Consider the following 20,769-nt stretch of genomic DNA (forward strand, 5'->3'; position numbering starts at 1 on the left):
ATTAAAATAAAATGAACCAATGTGAATGAAAGACAAGTCAGCGCATTAATGATGAAACCAGTCCACATAGATGTCTGCATGTGCTATCAAAGTGCAACAAAGGTGATTCTTCATTTGTGCTTTCCAATGGCACCATGTTTATCTCCTACTCACCTCCCTGCCTGTCTCCAGCACTGCACCCAGGAACTAGCTGGGAGAGGAGACGCCTTGTAGTGTGATGAGCACCGATTGGGTGCTCATCAGGAAAGGGAAGTGTTGTGCTCATTAAACGCTAAGCAGTGGCGTATCTGCTGAGCGAGTAAACGAGACGCTGGCCCCAATGAAGACAAAAAATAAAAACTTTATTCCTTCAGGTTACCCTCACACACAGAGACACTTGGGTGCTCAGTACAAGCACATGCTGAGCAGCCAAATCAAGCTCTGGTGTCTGCTCTGTGAGGCTCCATTCACACATTGGCATTTTGGGATCACGGCAGAATCGGTGCAATCCTGCCTGCAATCTCAAAACGCACTACAATCACAAAACGCAGGTTCAGGTGCTATTATCTTCAATGGCACATAGCACCTAAAACGTGGTGTGAAGTTGGTAATTGATAAAAATTTGACTGTGCCTAACAATGTGTTACTATTATTGCATATTTTTGGTCGATTTTGTTTTTCTATTTACATTGTGCTTGAATGCATTGATTCATTGTTTGCGTCCCACAACTCATGATGGTGGATTGTGTTTTCTGAGTTTTTTTTGTATACTTTTTCTAAAAAACTAATAAAAAATATTGAAATATAATACGTGGTGTGATTTTTGCAGCATTTTTCACGCGGAAGATCGCATTGCGTGAAGCTTGTTGCCCAAAAGAAGCTTGCAGCAAAACTGCACTGTGTTTTAGGTGTCATTGAAAACAAGGGCGCATGAACCTGCGTTTTGCAAATGTATTGCGTTTTGAGATCCCGAGCAGAATTGCAGCAAGCCTTAGTCCCTCATACAGTAAACCCTGCTGCTTGCTTGCAGCAGGGCTAAATGTAAGAAAAAAGAAACGCCTATCGGTCGCCCGGAAGTGCATTTGTCGGGCAATATGATTTGCACATCCCTGCCTCTGTACAAAATCTCATAATACAAAAAATAGCCCTCTGACTCCTGGGATTAGTGATGATAATATCCCAGGAGTCAGCAGGACTAGAGCTGACTATGTTGCTTGCCTAAGCAAATGATGTAGATGAGGACCAGTCCTACTGGAATTACTGTTTTTACAGGTAGCAAAATGTAGTTTTGTAATCCACTGACATTTAAGGAGGGAGTGACACATCCTTTAGAATCAACATTACAGAATGGCTGAAGATCCACTATAATGTGGTCATGCACATGCAGGCATTTATGTGCTGATTTGTGCACAGCATTCAGGGGAATAAGAAAAAAATGCCTTAAGGCTGCATTTGGAGAGGCACTTATGAACATAATTTACGTGTGTATGCATAAGACTGTTCTAGTGGCTAGAAGACATGAATATTCTATATAATGGAATGAGTTTACATAAATACACACATAAACTCATGAAAATATGTGCGCAACTATGCAAGGTTAGAGGCATTTGTATGCTAACCTCTGGAAGCATAATTGGAACATACCTGTGTGCTTGAGTCCTAACGGGGGCACGGGCAGCAATGGAAACCTGACAGATGTTCTACTCCATCTCCACTCTATCCAAAACTAAAAAAAGAAGGGTTGCCTTTAGTTACATTTTAAAGTGGTTCTAAAGGCTCAAGGTTTTCTGCCTTCATGCATTCTATGCATGAAGGTGAAAAACCTTCTGTGTACAGCAGACCCCTAAAACTCACCTAAGTCCCCTCTCGATCCAGCCATGTGCACTGGAGTCTCTGCTATCCCTAGCCTCCATCTTCTCATTGGCTGAGACAGAATTTGGAGCCATTGGCTTCCATTGCTGTCAATCACGGACAGTAAGTCAATGAGAAGAGAGATGGGGCGGGGCCGAGCCTCTGCTCTGTGTGTGGAAAGTGTGTGTGTGTGTGTATGTATGTATGTGTGTGTGTGTGTGTGTGTATATATATATATATATGTGCGTGTGTGTGTGTATGTATGTATATATATATATATATATATATAATTACTTTAAATTACTAACCTGCGTGCTTGTTCTGGATTAGTGTCCCAATAAGTAGTGAAGCAAAGATGTGGAGCCTTGAAACTTGCCATTCAGACACAATGCCAGTAATGTCTCACTTTTTTATCCTATCATCTTCAGCAATAAATTACATAAAGTCAGAAAATCTAAGGTTCTAAGGCCTTGCCAGCAATTATTATCTTGTTCCTTTCATTTACTACTCCCAATAGACTTATTCACTGTGGAGCCGGTGTAATATCAGAGGAGACTTTATATCAGTGATTAGGGCAGCCCAGTGGCTTAGAGTTGATACTTTTGTCTCACTGCACTGGGTTTCTCAGTTCAAATCCCAGCCAAGAGGCTATCTGCATGGAGTTTGCATGTGTTTGCATCTGCTTGCGTGAGAATGTTTCTCCCATACTTCAATACATGCTGGTAGGTTAATTTTCTTTTCTGACTAAATTGGTCCTAGTGCAGGTCTAAAAATCCCACTGCTGCGTTCTGTGGCAAACACTGTGCTCCACTGATTTGCTGATCCAGCTCTGGTATGTATTTTCAAATGAAGCAACATAAAAAGTACAGTAAGTGTGTCATAGCAAACAGAGTTATTACTAAGGCCTGGTTCACACCAATGCATTTTTTAGTGCTTTTTGCAGAAACGCACTACAGTCCATTTAACATGGTTTCCTATGGGATACGTTCACATTTATGTATTTTGAGCCGCTACGTTTTTGGAAAGGGTCAGGGACTTTTTTAAAAGCAGAACATTGCATTTTTGGTTCAAGAATCTTCAATGGAAATGCTGCAAAATTCATGTCAGGGGCGGACTGACAACTCATGGGGCCCCTGTGTCCTTGCCCACACTCAAACACACCCAAAAAAGCCTATAAAAAGGTACCAGGGGCATTTCATGGGGCCCCCTACTGATCCTAGGCCCTCAGGCAGTGCCCGAGTGCTCGAATGGTCAGTCTGCCCCTGATTCATGTGCATTTTTTTGGAGTTTTGCGGTTCTAATCTGCCTAGCAACAAGGTGCGCCCCCCCCAGAAAAAAAGAATAAAAAATGCAAGACATGTTGAAAAGGTATCAAACGCAAAACGCCCAGCAAAAAAGCACTGCAGAAAAGGACAGAATGCAAACTCCACTGGTGTGAAAGGCCTAACATAATTATCACCTTAAAAATAATTAAAACTATTAAATAAAGACTGTTAAAAATTGTTTCTTTTACCACTCTGTTTATACAGAAAGATTATATAACCTTGCCATATTTGGATACCTTTTTTCTTTTTTCTTTTTTTGCTCCAGGGGAACCTTTTTAGGTTTTCCTGATTTTCATATTTGTATGTATGTCCTAATATATCCACAAGATGGCAGTAGAATCCCATGACCTGTTCTTTGCATCAACTGAATATAGGATGGCTTGCAAAGTGCACCTGAATCCAGACTATGGGCATTAAATGATTTACATATTCTTTGCTAAAAAAGTATAAAATCTGAACATACATATTTACCTATGGATGCAGGTTAGAGATATCTTGCATTTCTCATACAGTATATGGAAAACATTGCTTAAATTATTATTATTATACAGGATTTATATAGCGCCAACAGTTTGCGCAGCGCTTTACAATATAAGGGAGACAGTATAATTACAATACATTTCAGTACAGAAGGAATAGGAGGGCCCTGCTCGTGGAGCTTACAATCTAAAGGAAGGGGGAGGTGATACAAAAGGTGATAACTGCGGGGGATGATCTGGTGGAGGTGATTCAAGTACAGTTCTTAGGTGGAGGTGGGGTAGGCTTCCCTGAAGAAGTGAGTTTTCAAAGATCGCCTAAAGGCAGACAGGGTGGGGGCTGACCGGACATGCTGTGGTAGGGAGTTCCAGAGGATGGGAGAGGCTCTAGAGAAGTCCTGGAGGCGAGCGTGGGAGGAGGTGATGAGGAAGCTAGAGAGGAAGATATCTTGGGACGAGCGGAGTGGGCGATTTGGGCGGTATCTGTGGATGAGGTTGGTGATGTAGCTAGGGGCAGTGTTGGGGATGGCTTTGTAAGCTGTGTTTGGTATTTTTAATTTTATACGTTGGGTTAGTGGAAGCCAGTGGAGGGATTGGCAGAGGGGCAGCAGTCGCTGATCGGTTGGTAAGGTGTTTATGTCTAGCAGCAGCATTCATAATATACTGAAGGGGGGATAGCCTGTGTAACGGTAGACCAGTATTTGCACTATACAAATACCTGCACAATATTTGTAAGCACTGCCTACATTGTTGATGCTTTATAAATATCTGTAAGAAATAAATGTCTTATGAACAATTTGACATTGATTTCCCAAGAGTCTGTAGGCAGCACAGGCTATATCATTCTCACCTAGGCGAGAGGTGGAAATAGAACAAGGAGTACAACAAAAAGGTAATCTATAAAAGGAAACAAATATGCAATTAAAACAAAAGTGGGGATACAAAAGTAATATGAGTGAAGGTGCATAATGAGAGGTCTGCTTTAACAAGCAATGAAAACAAGCCATCTCTGACCTCTCTTGCTGCTTTTAATTTGAAGTTTTTAATTCTCAAAAATCATAGAAAAGACACTGAAGTTTCAGTTGGTTTCTAACAACCCCTGCTAACTTAAGGTGACCACACACCAATACAATCTGATTGTATAACATCCTTTAGATTTACCAACAACTATGTAATTTAGGGGCCTGTGCAACTGGATAGAAATGGATTGGACTGAGAAGATTTGTCCTCATATTACATAATTTGCACAATGTACAGTTCAGTAAGCTTAAAATCCGCTTGATATATCAGCAAACAGAAAAGTGGCAGGCATTGGGGAGATTTACTAAAACTGGCTCACACAGAATCTGGTGAGGCTGTGCATGGCAGCCAATCAGCTTCTAACCTCAGCTTGTTCAGTTAAGCTTTGGCAATAAAACCTAGAAGCTGATTGGTTTCTATGCAGAAGTGCACCTTATGTTGTACTCTCCAGTTTTAGTAAATAAAAGCCACTGTCTTCAGATTCAGCTCAAGCAAGACCGGTAAATCTTCCCATCAGTACAACTCCATCTTATATGCACAACTTTTAGCGTTCCAGCCACAGCACGCACAGTATTTCAAAGTCCCCGTTAGAGGCACGCTCACCCAGCAGGTAAAAGTCATACTATGGAGAAACCCAGGCTGCATCCAGATCTCACTGCAGACAGCAGCCTCTCTGATCACCTGGTAAATAAAAGGAATGAAAGGAAAACACTTGCCTTCTACAATTAATCCTCTCTTAACCCCGCTGCAGGCTGACTTTCCACAAGGGATTATGCAAATCAGATCATGGTATGTATGGTAACAACCCCGTTCGTTGTTTGCATTGAAATGCCAGTAGGCTGTCATGATTTGCTCTCATAGAACAGTGGGTCCCAACCTGCAGTATGTAAAAAAAATAAATAAATAATGAAAGACTGGTTGCAAACGAACTGTTGCAAGGTCACTAAATGGCAGTAAGCGGTGTATGCCTCAATGGGCAGGGGGAGTCACCTCCTCTTGCCTAAGTTCTCCTCACTGACAGCAGTCACTGCATGCTGCCACAACAAATACTCTACAGGTTTTCAACTGTTCTCTTGAGTCTGCAGCAGCTCCCTATCCAAGCGCTGGGACAACATGGTAAACTGCAGCACTCTACACAACAGTGGCTCAACATGCTGCAGGAGCCTCATGGTGCCCACTGCCTCCATTGACACACCACTGTGTGAACATTGTACTGCCACATAATGCTGCCTGGTGATTGCCAGAGGAAAAGACCAAGCACCCTTCCAAAGGTGCCCGCTGGTGTCCCGACACATGCTGGGCTTAGGGGGGAGATTGGAGAGAAGATGAAGGGGAGAGCCTGGAGAGGTGCCAAGACAGAGTGTTCCTGTTGAAGTTGGTAAGTAACATTACACTGTGAATCTGTGATTCAGGGCAGTAAATCACCCTATTATTCCATTGGCAATGGTCCCATTATTCACTGTCACAAGATATAGGTTTGAAATAACCACAACTATCCTAATCACAAACATTTTACTAATGTGAGGGGTACAATGTATGAAAATGGGCAGCCAAGGTTTATACAAGTGAAAAAAAGGTTGGGAACTACTGTCATAGAAGAAAAGCAAAGCCTGTGCTGTGAACTTTGAAAATTGATTTCTTCACAATCCTTATATAAGTCCAAATAGTCAACAGGGTCGCAGAAACATGTTAAGAAAAAAAAACTCTGCAAATTAACTGCCAAAGATTTGAGAAGAATCAAATGTGATGCTACCAGGAACCCATTATCTTCCAGTGCTTTCATATTCCAGAACTGCAACCTACCTGTAGTTCCCAGAAGTACAAGGTGTTTAGTGCTCAGAGACATGACCAAGGTAAGGTAGGCTGAAACCCAGCCACCACTGAACAAGACACATAAGTTGAAACATCAAGACTGGGCCAAGAAATATGTAAAAAAGAGGTTTTTCAAAGGTTTTATGGACTGATGAGTTGAGTGACTCTTGAACCAAGTGGATAAGCCTGTTGCTGGATCAGTAAGGAGCAGAGAGCTCCACTTCAACTCAGATGCCAGCAAGGTGGAGATGGGGTACTGGTATGGGCTATTATTAGTAAAGAGGAGCTAGTTGGACCTTTTCGGGTTGAAGATGGACTCAAAATCAACTCCCAAACCTACTGCCATTTTTTAGAAGACCCTTTCTTCAAGCAGTGGTACAGGAAAAAGTCTGCATCTTTCAAGAAGATCATGACATTTATGAAGGACAATGCGCCATTGCATGCATCAAAGTACTCCACTGCGTGCTAGCCAGTAAAGGCCTTAAAGATGTAAGAATAATTACATGGCCCTCTTCTTCACTTGACCTAAACCCTATTGAGAACTTGTGGGCCCTTCTTAAATGGGAGATTTTCAGTGAAGGAAAAGAGTACACCTCTCTGAACAGTGTCTGGGAGGCTGTGGTTGCTGCTGCACAAAAAGTTGATTGTCAACAGATCAAGAAACTGACAGACTTCATGAATGGAAGGCTTATGACTGTTATTGAAAAGAAGGGTGGCTATATTGGTCACTGATTTTTTTGTTGTTTTTTTTTAATGTCAAAAACGTTTACTTGTAAATTTTGAGTTGTTTGTTTATTTTTCTCCCTTTATTACATGACAATTAGCAAGTGAGATGGGAAAATTCATTTAGTTCCATAATAATTCTGCATACTAAAAGTTCCCAATAATTGTGCACTCAAAGATATTCTCCTAAGAAAGCCAAAACCCAACTTTTTCTTTCTTAAATATTCAGGTTTGAGGTTTATTAACATTTTGTATTGACTGAGAGCAATGTAGTTGTTGTTGAATAATGAAATTAATCCTCAAAAATACAACTTGCCTAATAATTGCGCAAACAGTGTACTGTTGAAGCTAGATCAGATACTGATTACTCTGTTGTATCTTGACCGGGATTGTTTGTTATTTCTAGGAATATGGTGGTGTGAGGGTGGCTCTCATTGTCCCTTATTGCACCTCTTCCCTCTCTTCTCTTTCTCCTGTATGGGAATAGATTTTGCCCTTTATCTTTATCTGCCTTGTTCCTGATGCCTGCCTATAGTGCCAATGCACTTACTTGACCAGTTCTACAGTGATTACTGCTTTAGTTGCTACATGCACACATTTCTATATGTATTCCTATTCTCATTGACCATGAGGTGTACCAGAGCCACTGTTGTTGGGATGTTTTCTTAACTGCTTATGTTGAGCTGGGGAATACCTAGAGGCTTTGTTTTGTAACTTTTCATCAACTTCTCGCCCGGCCTATAGTAAAATGACGGCTGGGCGAGCCTCTCGTCGATCCGGGAGGGTGTCATATGACATCCTTACCGGATTGTGCTTTGCGCGTGCCCGCAGGGCCGCACAGTGGCAAGATCTGTCACCGGCTGTGTACCTTGGACACGGCCGATGACAGATCTGTGTACAAGCCCAGTTGCCAGTACCATGTGACCTGCTGTGACCAATCACAGCAGGCCACGTGACAACTGTAAACAATGGATGGCTTCCTTTCATGCCATCCATTGTATACAAGTGTGTCTAGCTGTGAATGGTCACAGTGATCACATGCACAAGCTGACCTATTCACAGCCCATCTGTATCATGTGATTAGCCTTGGCCAGTCACAGCTAATCACAACAAAAAAACCTGAATAAATTGATTTCATTCAGTTAAATGCTTGCTTATAGCAAAGAAATTCTTTGCTATAAGCAATCAAATTGTGTAAAAAATAATAATAATAATAAAAAAAACTGATCACTTCCCCAAAGTAGTACAATGTTACTAAGGTAACATTATACTAGTTTGGTCATAGTGTAATTATGAAAAAAAAATCTTGAAAAAAATGTAATTAAAAAATAATGAAAACTTTTTTAAAAATTAAAACAAAATCATCAATTTTTTTCCGTACTGACACTAGTCAGTGTGCCTGATCACCGCCACACCAGTTATATGATGGTGCTGTACTGTACTGGTGACAGCATGAAAAAAAAATTAGTGAAAATTATTTTTTTAATTTCTTCATTTTCCAAAACATTATGACAAAAAAATTACAACTTCAAAAAACTTGCCATGCCTCTTATGAAATATGTTGGACTGTCTAATTTGCAAACAGGGGTCATTTGGGGGGATATCTGTACTGTTCTGCCATTTTTGAGCCTCAAGAAATTAGATTGGCTGTCAGTACTCCAGGAGTGATCAATTTTCAGATATATCCCATAGTTTGTGAATTCTATAACTTTCCTACAGACTAAATAAATACTGATTTGGATTATTTTCACCAAAGAAATGTAGCAGCATACATCTTGGTCTAAATGTATGAAGAACAATTATTTATTTTCAAACTTTTATAACAGAAAAACTTGTTTTTTGTTTTTTTTTCAACATTTTCTGTCTTTTTTTTTCTTAATTTAGCAAAAAATAAAAACCCTAGTGGTGATTAAATACCACCAATAGAAAGCTCTAGTTGTGTGAACAAAATGATAAAAATTTATTTTGGGTACAGTGTTGCATGGCCACGCAATTGTAATTTGAAGTGTGAGAGTGTTGAAACCTAAAAATTGGCCTGGACAGGAAGGGGGTATAAGTGCCTGGTATTGAAGTGGGTAATAACCACAATTCGTAAAAAAAAAAAAAAAAAAATTATGTGTTCTATAAAAAAATTTATATTATGAGATTCTGTAGATCATCTATTTGTTTGTATTCCAGGAAAGCTTGGAAAGACATAAATATCTGAATGGGTTTGTACACAGTGCTGGAGATGCATTTTATGGAATTAACCAGTTTTCTGATTTGTCAGCTGAGGAGTTTTCATGTAAGTTTTTAAAGCAATATGCTTTATTTACTTTTTTTGTTTTAAATACATGGATATTTTTTGTACTGTGTAACTCCCCTTAAACCGTTTGTATTCATTAACCACTTCCCAACCCACAATGTACTGCGGCAGGGCGGCAGCTACAGGCAAAGCAATGTACCCATACAACGCTCTGGTTATACTAACACAGGGGCACGCTGCGCTCCCCCCTCGCGACTGCTGTGTCCAGCGGACACAGCGGAATGAAGGTCCCAGTGACTGGGACCCGGTGATCATGTGATCGCTGTGTGATCACAATGTAAGCAAAACTGTTAGGAATCAGTCTCATTCAGAACAGCTCTGCTGCTCTTCCTAGTGAGCTGTGATTGGCCCACAGCTGTCACATGATACATGGGGCCAATCACAGCACCCTATACCATGTGACAAGCTCCAGCCAATCACAGATCACTATCCTGAGCTGTCAAAACTTAATCCATTCATAACAGTTCATGAATGAGTTAGGTTCATGACAGCAAGCTTTGCAGTGCAGGATAAATGATCCTTATACCTCAAGCAAAGTGTAAAAAAAAAATCCCTGATCACCCCCCCCCCCCCCCCTTCCACAGTAGTGCAATGTTACTATGGGGCTTGACGCTATTTCCAACAAGCCATAATACAGCTACACGTTGCATTGATTAGTAAATGGAGTTTAGATCTTTTCTAAGAAACAACTGAGTTGGTTTGATGGTATAACAAGGGTCGGGTACAACTTGAGTGGCTGGTCTGTAAATTTCTGTGTGATACTGAGAACCTCTGACAAAAGCATGTACCTTGTCACATAACCAAAAGACATGTAACAGATCCCCTATGGCTTTCTCACATCTCCAGCAAAGATTTTAACTTGATGGGAGCATTTTCCTCAAGTGGGCTGGTATATAATACCATCTGGTGAGAATTTTAAAATCCAGTTCTTGGTACCTTGAGCAGATTGAGGTTTTATATGCAGATCGAAAAAGTCTAGCCACGTGATCAGGAGTGAAATAAATCTGAAGGTCCCTTTACCATTTGCCTATAAATGGTGGCCTATAGCCTGACTTAGACAAGATAAGCATATCATAGGTCAAAGAAACTGTGTGTCTGAGGGGTTCTGACATGTCACAAAGCTGTGCAAATGGGGTAAAGGTACACACAAACATTGACACCGAGGGAAGTGAAGAAAGGAAATGCAACATCTAAATTTTAGTCCAGAAATTAAGAGTAGCTACTGTAAGGTCAAATGCCATCAATTCAATGTTGAACTATCTGCTACCCACCATAAAATGGTGCACTCGACAGACCTTCTGCTTCACCAAATTTGGAAGGCTATGGTCTTCCAGACCTAGGCAGAAGACCAGGTTTCCCAAAATTGGAAAGAAAGGTGATGGACTCGGGGAGATAGTCTTTACTAAAAGGTTTTCTGGCATATTGACCATGCCACTCCTATAGTAAGATGGAACTTTATAGCTCGTGGTACTGCCACAGAGCACAGGGAAGAGTGAGCAGAGGGATTGATGATATGGTTTATTCAGTAGCTTCTTACTGTTTTTGGGAGCTATGCTTCAGCCAGTCAAGCACCCTCGTCAGGTGCCGCCTGATAGCAAGAAATATCTGGAAATGCCATCGCACCCACCAGTGTTAGTAGTAAAAGGATTGCCAGTAACAGTCTGGGGCAGGGGTCTCCAACCTTTATAAACAAAGGTCCAGTGTACTGTCCTTCTGACTTTAGGGGGGCCAGACTGTGGCCATTGGGAGAAGAAAATGTCCTGGCATCAGTGGGAGTAAACAGTGCATCATCATTCGTATTAACGGGAGATATAGTGCCCCATCACTGCTATCAATGGGAGGAATAGTGTCCCATTGTTGGTGTTAGTGGGAGGAATGGTGTCCCATTGTTGGCCTCAGTGGGAGGAATAGTGCCCTATCATTAGTGTCAGTGGGAGGAATAGTGCCCCATCCTTGCTATCAGTAGGAGGAATAGTGCCCCATCATTGCTGTCAGTAGGAGGAATAATGCCCCATCATTGGTGTCAGTAGGAGGAATAATGCCCCATCATTGGTGTCGGTGGGTGGGGAATAGTGCCCCATCATTGGTGTCGGTGGGGGGAATAGTGCCCCATCATTGGTGTCGGTGGGGGGAATAGTGCCCTTTCATTGGTGTCGGTGGGAGGAATTGTGCCCCATCATTGGTGTCGGTGGGAGGAATTGTGCCCCATCATTGGTGTCGGTGGGGGGAATAGTGCCCCATCATTGGTGTCAGTGGGGGGAATAGTGCCCCATCATTGGTGTCAGTGGAAGGAATAGTGCCCCATTGTTGTTGTCAGTGGCGGGAACTATGCCCCACTGTTGCTGATGGTGGGGGGATTAATGCCCCAAGGGCTGGATAAAAGCAAGCAAAGGGCCGCATCTGGCCCCCAAGCCACAGTTTGGAGACCACTGGTCTAGGGGGTTTGTTGAGCTATAAGAATTGAACAAAGGCTCTATTCACTTGCCTTAGAAAAAAACGAAGGGATGTGAACAGGGAGGCCTTGAAAGAGGTATAGTATTCAGGGCATAATATTAATATTTAATATAATGCACCTGCCAAACCATGAAAAAGAGCCTGCCTGTCAGCTCCTCAGGTCTCTCTTAATCTGTTGAACAAGAGGAGAAAGATTAAGCGGAATTGTAAGAGACACATCTTTAGGAAGTTTATTACCTAAATACTGTATACAAACCATTTAAAGCACACTCAGAACTTCTAATCTGCATACTTATTTCAGAGAAGCCACTGGATCCCCATGACAGACAACTAGTATTTTCAAGAAAGGTCAACAATGACAGGTGCTTTTTAAGCACCACACAAAGCTTAATCTATGTAGCATGACTACACACTTGTGGCAAATTTAGAAAACAATGATTTCCTAAAGTATTAGACTAATTAAAGTGCTAAGCAAACAGATTGGTATCGCTTGTACTGTCTGTTATTATACTTGTTTGTATTCTTTCCTTAGACGTTTACTTGAAGAGCTACCCTGCTATGAAAGACAATTATATTGTACCTAATAAAACATTTTCAAAAGAAAATGATCTTCCGTTGAGGTTTGACTGGAGAGACAAAAATCTTGTGACATCTGTGAAAAATCAGAGGGATGTAAGTTCCAATGGTCCTTTCTGTCTCACTTTTTCCTCCAGTGAATGGATGTGCATTTATTTGGATGTATTTTGATGTGCATGTATTTGTAGGTGTGCTAATTGGTAATGGTTATTCTTACAAAACCAAGCATATGGGTTTATTTACTAAAGCTGGTTCACTCAGAATCTCGTGCACTTCTGCATAGAAACCACTCAGCTTATATGTTTCATTGCGAATGCTTAATTGAATAAGTTGGGTTAGAAGCTGATTGGCTACCATGCACAGGTGCACCAGATTCTAGATGAACCAGCTTATGTAAATAAACCCCATAGTCACTTCTCCATGTCTCCAAGTCCATTTTTACTAAAAAACCCGCTCATACAGCTTTCTGTATCGTATCGCTTTGCTGGCCATACACTGTAAGATTTCCCTATGGGACTAAACAAGAGAAAGCTATTGATTCCCCCATCCTCACTAAATAGTCTGAATGGGGGAATCTCCCTGTTGGCTATTATATTCTGACAGGTGGCACCTGTGGTAGTCAGCATATCCAAATACTGGCTGCATCTGATTTTTTTCCAGTTCAATAGGAACCGTTCAAAATTTGCTCTTTGTATGGCCAGCTTTATTTTCTAAATTGAGTTCACTATTTGTTGCTGCGGAGCATAATCCCCCTTCTGGTACCCTACTGTTTACTTTAGTGGATTAGGTTAGATATGTTGTTTGGGTGTACACCTAGATAAAACAGAAGATACATTAAAGCAGAACTACACTGCATGTGAGCACCGCAAACCCAAAACACTATTTCATTAATTTTTGATATTCAAAGCAAACTCCTCCATCCATGTCTTCATGCTTTATTTTGCTGAGAAATCGCTATGAAAGACACCCCCTAGCATGTCTGGTTCTCCTTGAGTAGGAACAGCTTGGGTAAGGACAAATGATTTATTTAGAATTTACTTTCTGGAATCCATCTGCCCTTAGCTCAGTCATGCATACTGGAGGATGTGCTTAGCTGAGAAAACCCCTGCTCCCATCCTGAAGACTCCTGGGATATATGACTTCATTTGCCTAGACTTGGAAACTAACTGAAGAAATGAAAGGATAAGTTCACCTTTCGTAACATGTTACACCCTTGTTACAATAAGACTGGCCCCATTCCCCACTTTGACAGCTAGAGGGGGATCTTCACTGTTAAATTTAAAAAAAAAAAAACAAAACGTGCCTGTGCAGGGCTCCGGCCGCGTCACTCATTCACAGTCCTCTGTAAATGTGAGACTACAAGTCTCGACAGCCTTAGTGGCCATCGGCTAGTAGTCCTTAATGAATTACCATGGCACTGTGGAGTGCCCTGGTAGTTCATTAATTTTTCCTGTCAGTATGTCTGCTTGCTGGTACACCCCATACAGGCAAGCAGATATACTGACAGATCTGAAGGAGACCTGCATGGCACCAGCAATCTGCTGATCGCTGGTGCTATTCTTTACAGGCTCCTGCAGACAAAAATAATAAATACACATTTTTTTACCTGCAAAAAAATTAGCATTTATTATTTTTTAGCAAAAGGTGAAATGATCCTTTAAAAAAAACATTTAAAACAAGTAACTATGATCTACTTTCCTATCAATTTACTAACGCTAGCAGCATAAGGATTAAAAATGGTCAATTTTGAACCAGAGGGTGACGTTTCATCTTAATAATGTATGCATATTTTCTCTTCTCTACATAGCTCAAGTAGCCATTGTATCTCATAAGTGCCAGAAAGAAAGACCACACTACAGTAAATATATTAAGAATAAGAATATTTTAATGCATGCAGGACATTTACCAATTATTGTACATTTCTTAGTAAGTTTCCAACAGATTTAAAGGGCACAATGTATTTGCTTAGACATTGAAGCAGTCAGATGTAAACGAGCAGCGCAGCTGAGCACATGTCACAGCCTCACAGCAATGGAAAGAGAGAGTCCCTCATCTGGCTCCCAGAGCACAAAACAACTGACAGTACTGAGCCAAATCTATTTAACCAAAAATATAAAATAGCGAAATATTCTGATTGTTATTAAAAGTTGCTCTTTAAAATGCTGGTAGACTATTCAAGCAATTGGTATCTAAAACTGAACCACCGTTTATATGTATGCTGGAACTTTAAATCCTTGGGACTATGTGCTGGTGACCTTTTGTAACTTTATGACTTACAGTAAGTGAAACCAGGATTCCATGTGTTTTTCATTTTTTTCTTTTTTCTTTTTTTAATTCAGTAATTTCAAAATGGCAGTAATCTGATTTTATAGCCAGCTTACAAAACTCTGAAATTTATTTTAGCTTTTATTTTTCAGTGTGGTGCTTGCTGGGCTTTCAGCATAGTTGACACGGTGGAGTCTGCCTATGCTATCAAAGGACATCCTCTCATGGACCTTAGTGTACAGCAGGTCATTGACTGTTCGTACATGGACAATGGCTGCAATGGTGGATCCACCCTCAGTGCCTTGAAATGGTTATATCAGGTTGTTTGATTTTCCTTTCTCCCATATTGACATAATTTGTCCTTCATAGAAATCAGTGTGGTATACATTAACTCTGCATAAAGACCAAATAAAATCCCAGAAATAGATATTTGCTCAGGTAGACATTTTGCTAACGCCCTCTGTTTCTCAGCACTACATTTTTGTGTGAGAATATCTGTGATAAGTGGTGTGGCCAATACTTATATATGCCAGCACAGATCACTGAAGGAAGACGTGCATTTCCACCAAGAGAAACATTTAGGTCATTTTAAGGCATTTCCAAGTGAGAAGCATTGAAAAATATTGCCTACAGCATTTCAGAGTTTTAAAAAGGTGTGCGACTTCAATTGGAGCTTAGGTTGTTAGCTCTGCTCTTTAACAATGTTAAAAGAGAAGTTTGGGATAGATTAACAAAATAAAATACATACTCGCTGCCATGCTGCAACATCAGTCTGATGCTACTGCTGCTGTACCCCGCCAGCTCTAAGCCCAAGAACTGAGCTTAGAAACGACCCTTAATTGCTCATTGAAGTACCAGGCTGATGATGGGGACAGGAGCAGCTGACTTCCTGACCCTGGACTGGCTCTGTGGCAACTTTAGCCTGCTGTCAGTTAATTCCTTGGTCGCAGTAGTGCCAAAGTAGATGCACTTCTGCGACCCAGAAAAGAAGTATGACTGAAAAAACGTTAGCCATGCTTCTCTTTACAGTAAAACAGTGTATCTACAGTATGTGCAGAAATATAAATCTAGCACGTAGTGTGGTTTTAAATACCCATCGTTTCTAGCATAGTTGTTTTAAATATCGAGTTTGTCAAGTTGCAAAACTTGCTTATACTAGTTCAGCTAGACTAACTTCCTTCAATGCAGTGACACAAATTGTGGATCATTTAGCACTGACATCACTGGTAACCTTACCCTTACCTGACAGTTACAATACAACTCCACCTTTCTTAGTTGGAGTTTGCCTGCAGTGCAGAGGGCATTCTGGAAGAGAAGACCTTAGAGAAAATGGCTCGTTTTATGAAATCCTCATTACTGCCTGCAAAGAAACATGGAAACTGTAGTTTTCACAAGCAATGTGTGTTTCACATGCAGCCACAAATGCATGTACAGTTAGGTCCATATATATTTGGACACAGGCACAATTTTAGTATTTTTTTTTCAGGTATTTACCAAAACATATTCAAGCTATAGTTACAGTATATATTGGATATGGGCTGAACATGCACACTCTCAGGTTTAATTTGTGGGTATGTACATCCAAATTGTAGGAAGGGTTTAGGAATTACAGCTCTTGAGTAGCCACCCCCCCTTCCCTTTTTCAAGGGACCAAAAGTAATTGGACTATTGAATCAAAAGCTGTTTCATGTCCAGGTGTAGGCTACTCCTTCAATATTTCTTTATGGATTAAGCAGGTAAAAGGTCTGGAGTTGATTCTAAGTGTAGTATTTGCATTTGGAATCTATTGGTGTGAACCTACATCATGCGTTCAAAGGAGCTGTCCATGCGAGTGAAACAGGCCATTGTAAGGCTTCAAATATTAAACAAATCCATCAGAGAGATAGCAGCAACATTAGTAGTGACCAAATCAATGGTTTGGTACATTCTGAGGAAAGAAGAACACACAGGTGAGCTCAGCAACATAAAAAGGCATGGATGTCTATGGAAGACAACAGCGGTGGATGATCACAGGAATCCTCTCTATGGTAACGAAAAACCCATTCATAACATCCGGAAGGACACTCTCCAGGAGATGGGTGTATCATTGTCAAAGTCTATCAAAGTCAAAGTCTACAATCAAGAGAAGACATCACGAGAGCAAATACAGAGGGTTCACCACAAGGTGCAAACCATTCATAAGCCTGAAGAATAGAAAAGCTAGATTAGACTTTGCCAAAAAAATCTAAAAAAGCCAGACCAGTTCTGGAAAAGCATTCTTTGGACAGATGAAACTAAGATTAATCTGTACCAGAATGACGGGAAGAAAAAAGTGTGGAGAAGGCTTGGAATAGCTCATGATCCAAAGGACACATAGTCATTTGTAAATGTGGTGGATGCAGTGTGATGGCATGGGCATGCATGGCTTCCAGTGGCACTGGGCCATTGGTGTCTATTATTGATGTGACAGAAAACAGAAGCAGCCGGATGAATTCTGCAGTGTTTAGAGTGATACTGTCAGTCCAGATTCAGCCAAATTGTCAGGAATGCTCTCAGCACTGGTGGTGGGACTCGCCTGCCGTGTGGGCTGCAGTACCAGAGCTGACCAGCGGGTGCTCTCAGCACTGGTGGTGGAACTCACCTGCCGTGTGGGCTGCAGTACCAGAGCTGACCAGCGGGTGCTCTTAGCAGCCAGAAGCTCACAATCCGCCAAACCTGGGGCTGATTACAGAAAGGTGTATATAAGGCATGACCAGGCCTGTGCTCTGGGCCTTGGTGTATGTTTTCCCATGAGCCTCTGTACCTGTATCCTGTGTTCCTGCTTCGTTGCTGACCCGGCTTGATCCTGATCGCTGTTGACCGTCTCCTGTTCTGACTGCTGGCTCATCCCTGACTATTCTTCTGCCTACTGCTATGCTGTTTGACCTCCTGTTGCTGTACCTTGGCTTGTGACCCGTTTACTCTTTGCCTGCTGCTCTGTACTGATCTGCCTCCACCGTTACCGACCCGGCTTGTCTGACCACGCTAACTACTCTGCCATCCATCCATCCTGCACGGATCCAGCCGTACCTGCACATACCTCTGGCGGATCCTCCTACCACTAGCAGGTGTACTCAGGGGCCGCGACCTGGTCTCAGTCCTGCGCCAAGTCCATCCCCACCATCAGGGGCTCTGGTGAAAAGGCAGACTGGGGCTTAGACTCCGCGCCCTGGGGAATCCTGCCCTGGGGACCGCTAGAGGTACCACCAGGCAGTTGTTACAGAACCCTACGGCCGGCCTGACCATTCCACCTCTCCAGCCCTGACTACGCCTGTGTTCCTGCACCTCCTAAGATTAGTGGAAGGTTAGTTTGTTCACTGTGCGTTTATATAGATATATATCTGGGTGGCTAATAATAACCTGTATTGTATTGTACCTGAGACCTGCGTTTCCCTGTGTCAGTCCACACCTTTCTGGTCATTCCTAGATTCCTGACATCACACCAAGGCCTTTCATGACCAGAAGTGGCTGCACAGGGAAGCCATCTTGACTTGTTGTGAAGGATGCATCCTGATAAGGTTATATATTTGTCTATGCTAGTCTTTGATGACAGGGAATATGCCTATCAGACTCTGCGCGAGTATACCCGGGATCAGCTGCTAGGGTGCATACGGGTCGCTCATTCCCTAGTAGGTCAGGACCTAGAGCTCTCTGAGGTGCAACCATTGATTCAGGCTTGTATTGAGTTGGCTTCATCTAGTACCCCTGAAAGCAGGGATGAATTTCTTCCTCCATTCAGGGCGAGTCAAATAATATCACTGGTATGGTTGTTGGAGGATGATCCGGATTGCTTCTTGGAGCATTATTCAGCATGTTCACCACAGGTGCTAAAGAAGTGTATAAACGCAGTGCAAACTTTGACCAGACAGGCCTTGTGTAAGCTGAGCATTGTCCAACCCTTACTGCAGACATGGTCAGACTTGTTACACCCAGCCTCAATCAGCTTGCAACGAACCAGTCCTGTTTCTCATCATTCCTCTGCTCAAAGCTCTTTTCCTGCATTCCCGACAGCACCCCCAGTGACAGCCCCCCCAGTGACAGCCCAGTATACCCAGCGATCTGCCACATGTCGGTACCCTACTCCCACTCACTGTACCATCCTGCCAGTTGACTCGGTGCCAGTTGACTCGGTGCCCGCTGTCGAGCCAGATGACTTGATGCCTGATGATTCGGTACCCGCTGTCGTGCCCGTTGACTCGGTGCCCGCTGTTGTGCCAGTTGACTCGGTGCCCGCTGTCGTGCCAGTTGACTCGGTGCCAGTTGACTCAGTGCCCGCTGTTGAGCCGGATGACTTGATGCCTGATGACTCGGTGCCCGCTGTCGTACCAGTTGACTTGGTGCCAGTTGACTCGGTGCCCGCTGTCGAGCCAGATGACTTGATGCCTGATGATTCGGTGCCAGTTGACTTGGTGCCCGCTGTCGTACCAGTTGACTCGGTGCCAGTTGACTCAGTGCCCGCTGTTGAGCCGGATGACTTGATGCCAGTTGACTCGGTGCCCGCTGTCGTGCCAGTTGACTCGGTGCCCGCTGTCGTGCCAGTTGACTCGGTGCCCGCTGTCGTGCCAGTTGACTCGGTGCCAGTTGACTCGGTGCCTGCTGTCGTACCAGTTGACTCGGTGCCAGTTGACTCGGTGCCCGCTGTCGAGCCAGATGACTTGATGCCTGATGATTCGGTGCCAGTTGACTTGGTGCCCGCTGTCGTACCAGTTGACTCGGTGCCAGTTGACTCAGTGCCCGCTGTTGAGCCGGATGACTTGATGCTTGATGACTCGGTGTCCGCTGTCATGCCAGTTGACTCGGTGCCCGCTGTCGAGCCAGATGACCTGATGCCTGAGGACCCAGTGCCCGCTGTTGAGCCACATAACCTTATACCTGATGACTTGGTGCCCGCTGTCGTGCCAGTTGATTCAGTGCCCACTGTTGTGCCAGTTAATTTGGTGCCTGCTGTCAAGCTTGGTGACCCGGTACCCGCGGTTCTGCTAGATGGCTTGGTGCCCGCTGACGTGCCCGGTGACTTGGTGTCCGCTGACGTGCCCGGTGACTCTGTGCCCGCTGTCGTGCCAGATGACTCGGTGCCCGCTGACGTGCCTCTGCCCGCTGCACAGCCCGACATGCCAGCCCCTGATGTCCAGTTAAACTGGCTGATAACTGATACCCAGCCTGCTCCTGGAAATCCTGTGCCCAGTGACCTGCCTTCCTGGGTTCTCCTACACAAAGAGAAGTCTACCAGCAGGAAGCCCAGCCAGCCGGTTTACTCCGGCAGTAGGATATTCAGCCAGTTATCTGACCCGGGCGGTGGAACATTTTGCCCACTAAGGACTGTTTGGAGCGTCCTGAGGCCGCTCCTTGAGGGGGGGGTACTGTCAGGAATGCTCTCAGCACTGGTGGTGGGACTCGCCTGCCGTGTGGGCTGCAGTACCAGAGCTGACCAGCGGGTGCTCTCAGCACTGGTGGTGGAACTCACCTGCCGTGTGGGCTGCAGTACCAGAGTTGACCAGCGGGTGCTCTTAGCAGCCAGAAGCTCACAATCCGCCAAACCTGGGGCTGATTACAGAAAGGTGTATATAAGGCATGACCAGGCCTGTGCTCTGGGCCTTGGTGTATGTTTTCCCATGAGCCTCTGTACCTGTATCCTGTGTTCCTGCTTCGTTGCTGACCCGGCTTGATCCTGATCACTGTTGACCGTCTCCTGTTCTGACTGCTGGCTCATCCCTGACTATTCTTCTGCCTACTCCTATGCTGTTTGACCACCTGTTGCTGTACCTTGGCTTGTGACCCGTTTACTCTTTGCCTGCTGCTCTGTACTGATCTGCCTCCACCGCTACCGACCCGGCTTGTCTGACCACGCTAACTACTCTGCCATCCATCCATCCTGCACGGATCCAGCCGTACCTGCACATACCTCTGGCGGATCCCCCTACCACTAGCAGGTGTACTCAGGGGCCGCGACCTGGTCTCAGTCCTG

The 20,769-nt window shown here is 43.4% G+C and overlaps 1 protein-coding gene across 1 annotated transcript in view; it reads left to right on the forward strand.

Annotated features, from left to right (window-relative positions):
- The window catches only part of CTSO (cathepsin O), an 82,193-nt gene that overhangs the window by 3,122 nt on the left and 58,302 nt on the right, over positions 1–20,769 (forward strand). The window contains exons 2-4 of the mRNA XM_089670417.1: positions 9,365–9,470; positions 12,478–12,617; positions 14,939–15,106. Of these exons, the coding sequence (XP_089526543.1) occupies positions 9,365–9,470; positions 12,478–12,617; positions 14,939–15,106 (414 nt within the window). The remainder of the gene's footprint in view (positions 1–9,364; positions 9,471–12,477; positions 12,618–14,938; positions 15,107–20,769) is intronic.

Source organism: Staurois parvus, unplaced genomic scaffold (assembly GCF_062004578.1).
Source record: "Staurois parvus isolate SC_StPar_1 unplaced genomic scaffold, SC_StPar_1.0 ptg000090l, whole genome shotgun sequence".
Taxonomy (NCBI): domain Eukaryota; kingdom Metazoa; phylum Chordata; class Amphibia; order Anura; family Ranidae; genus Staurois; species Staurois parvus.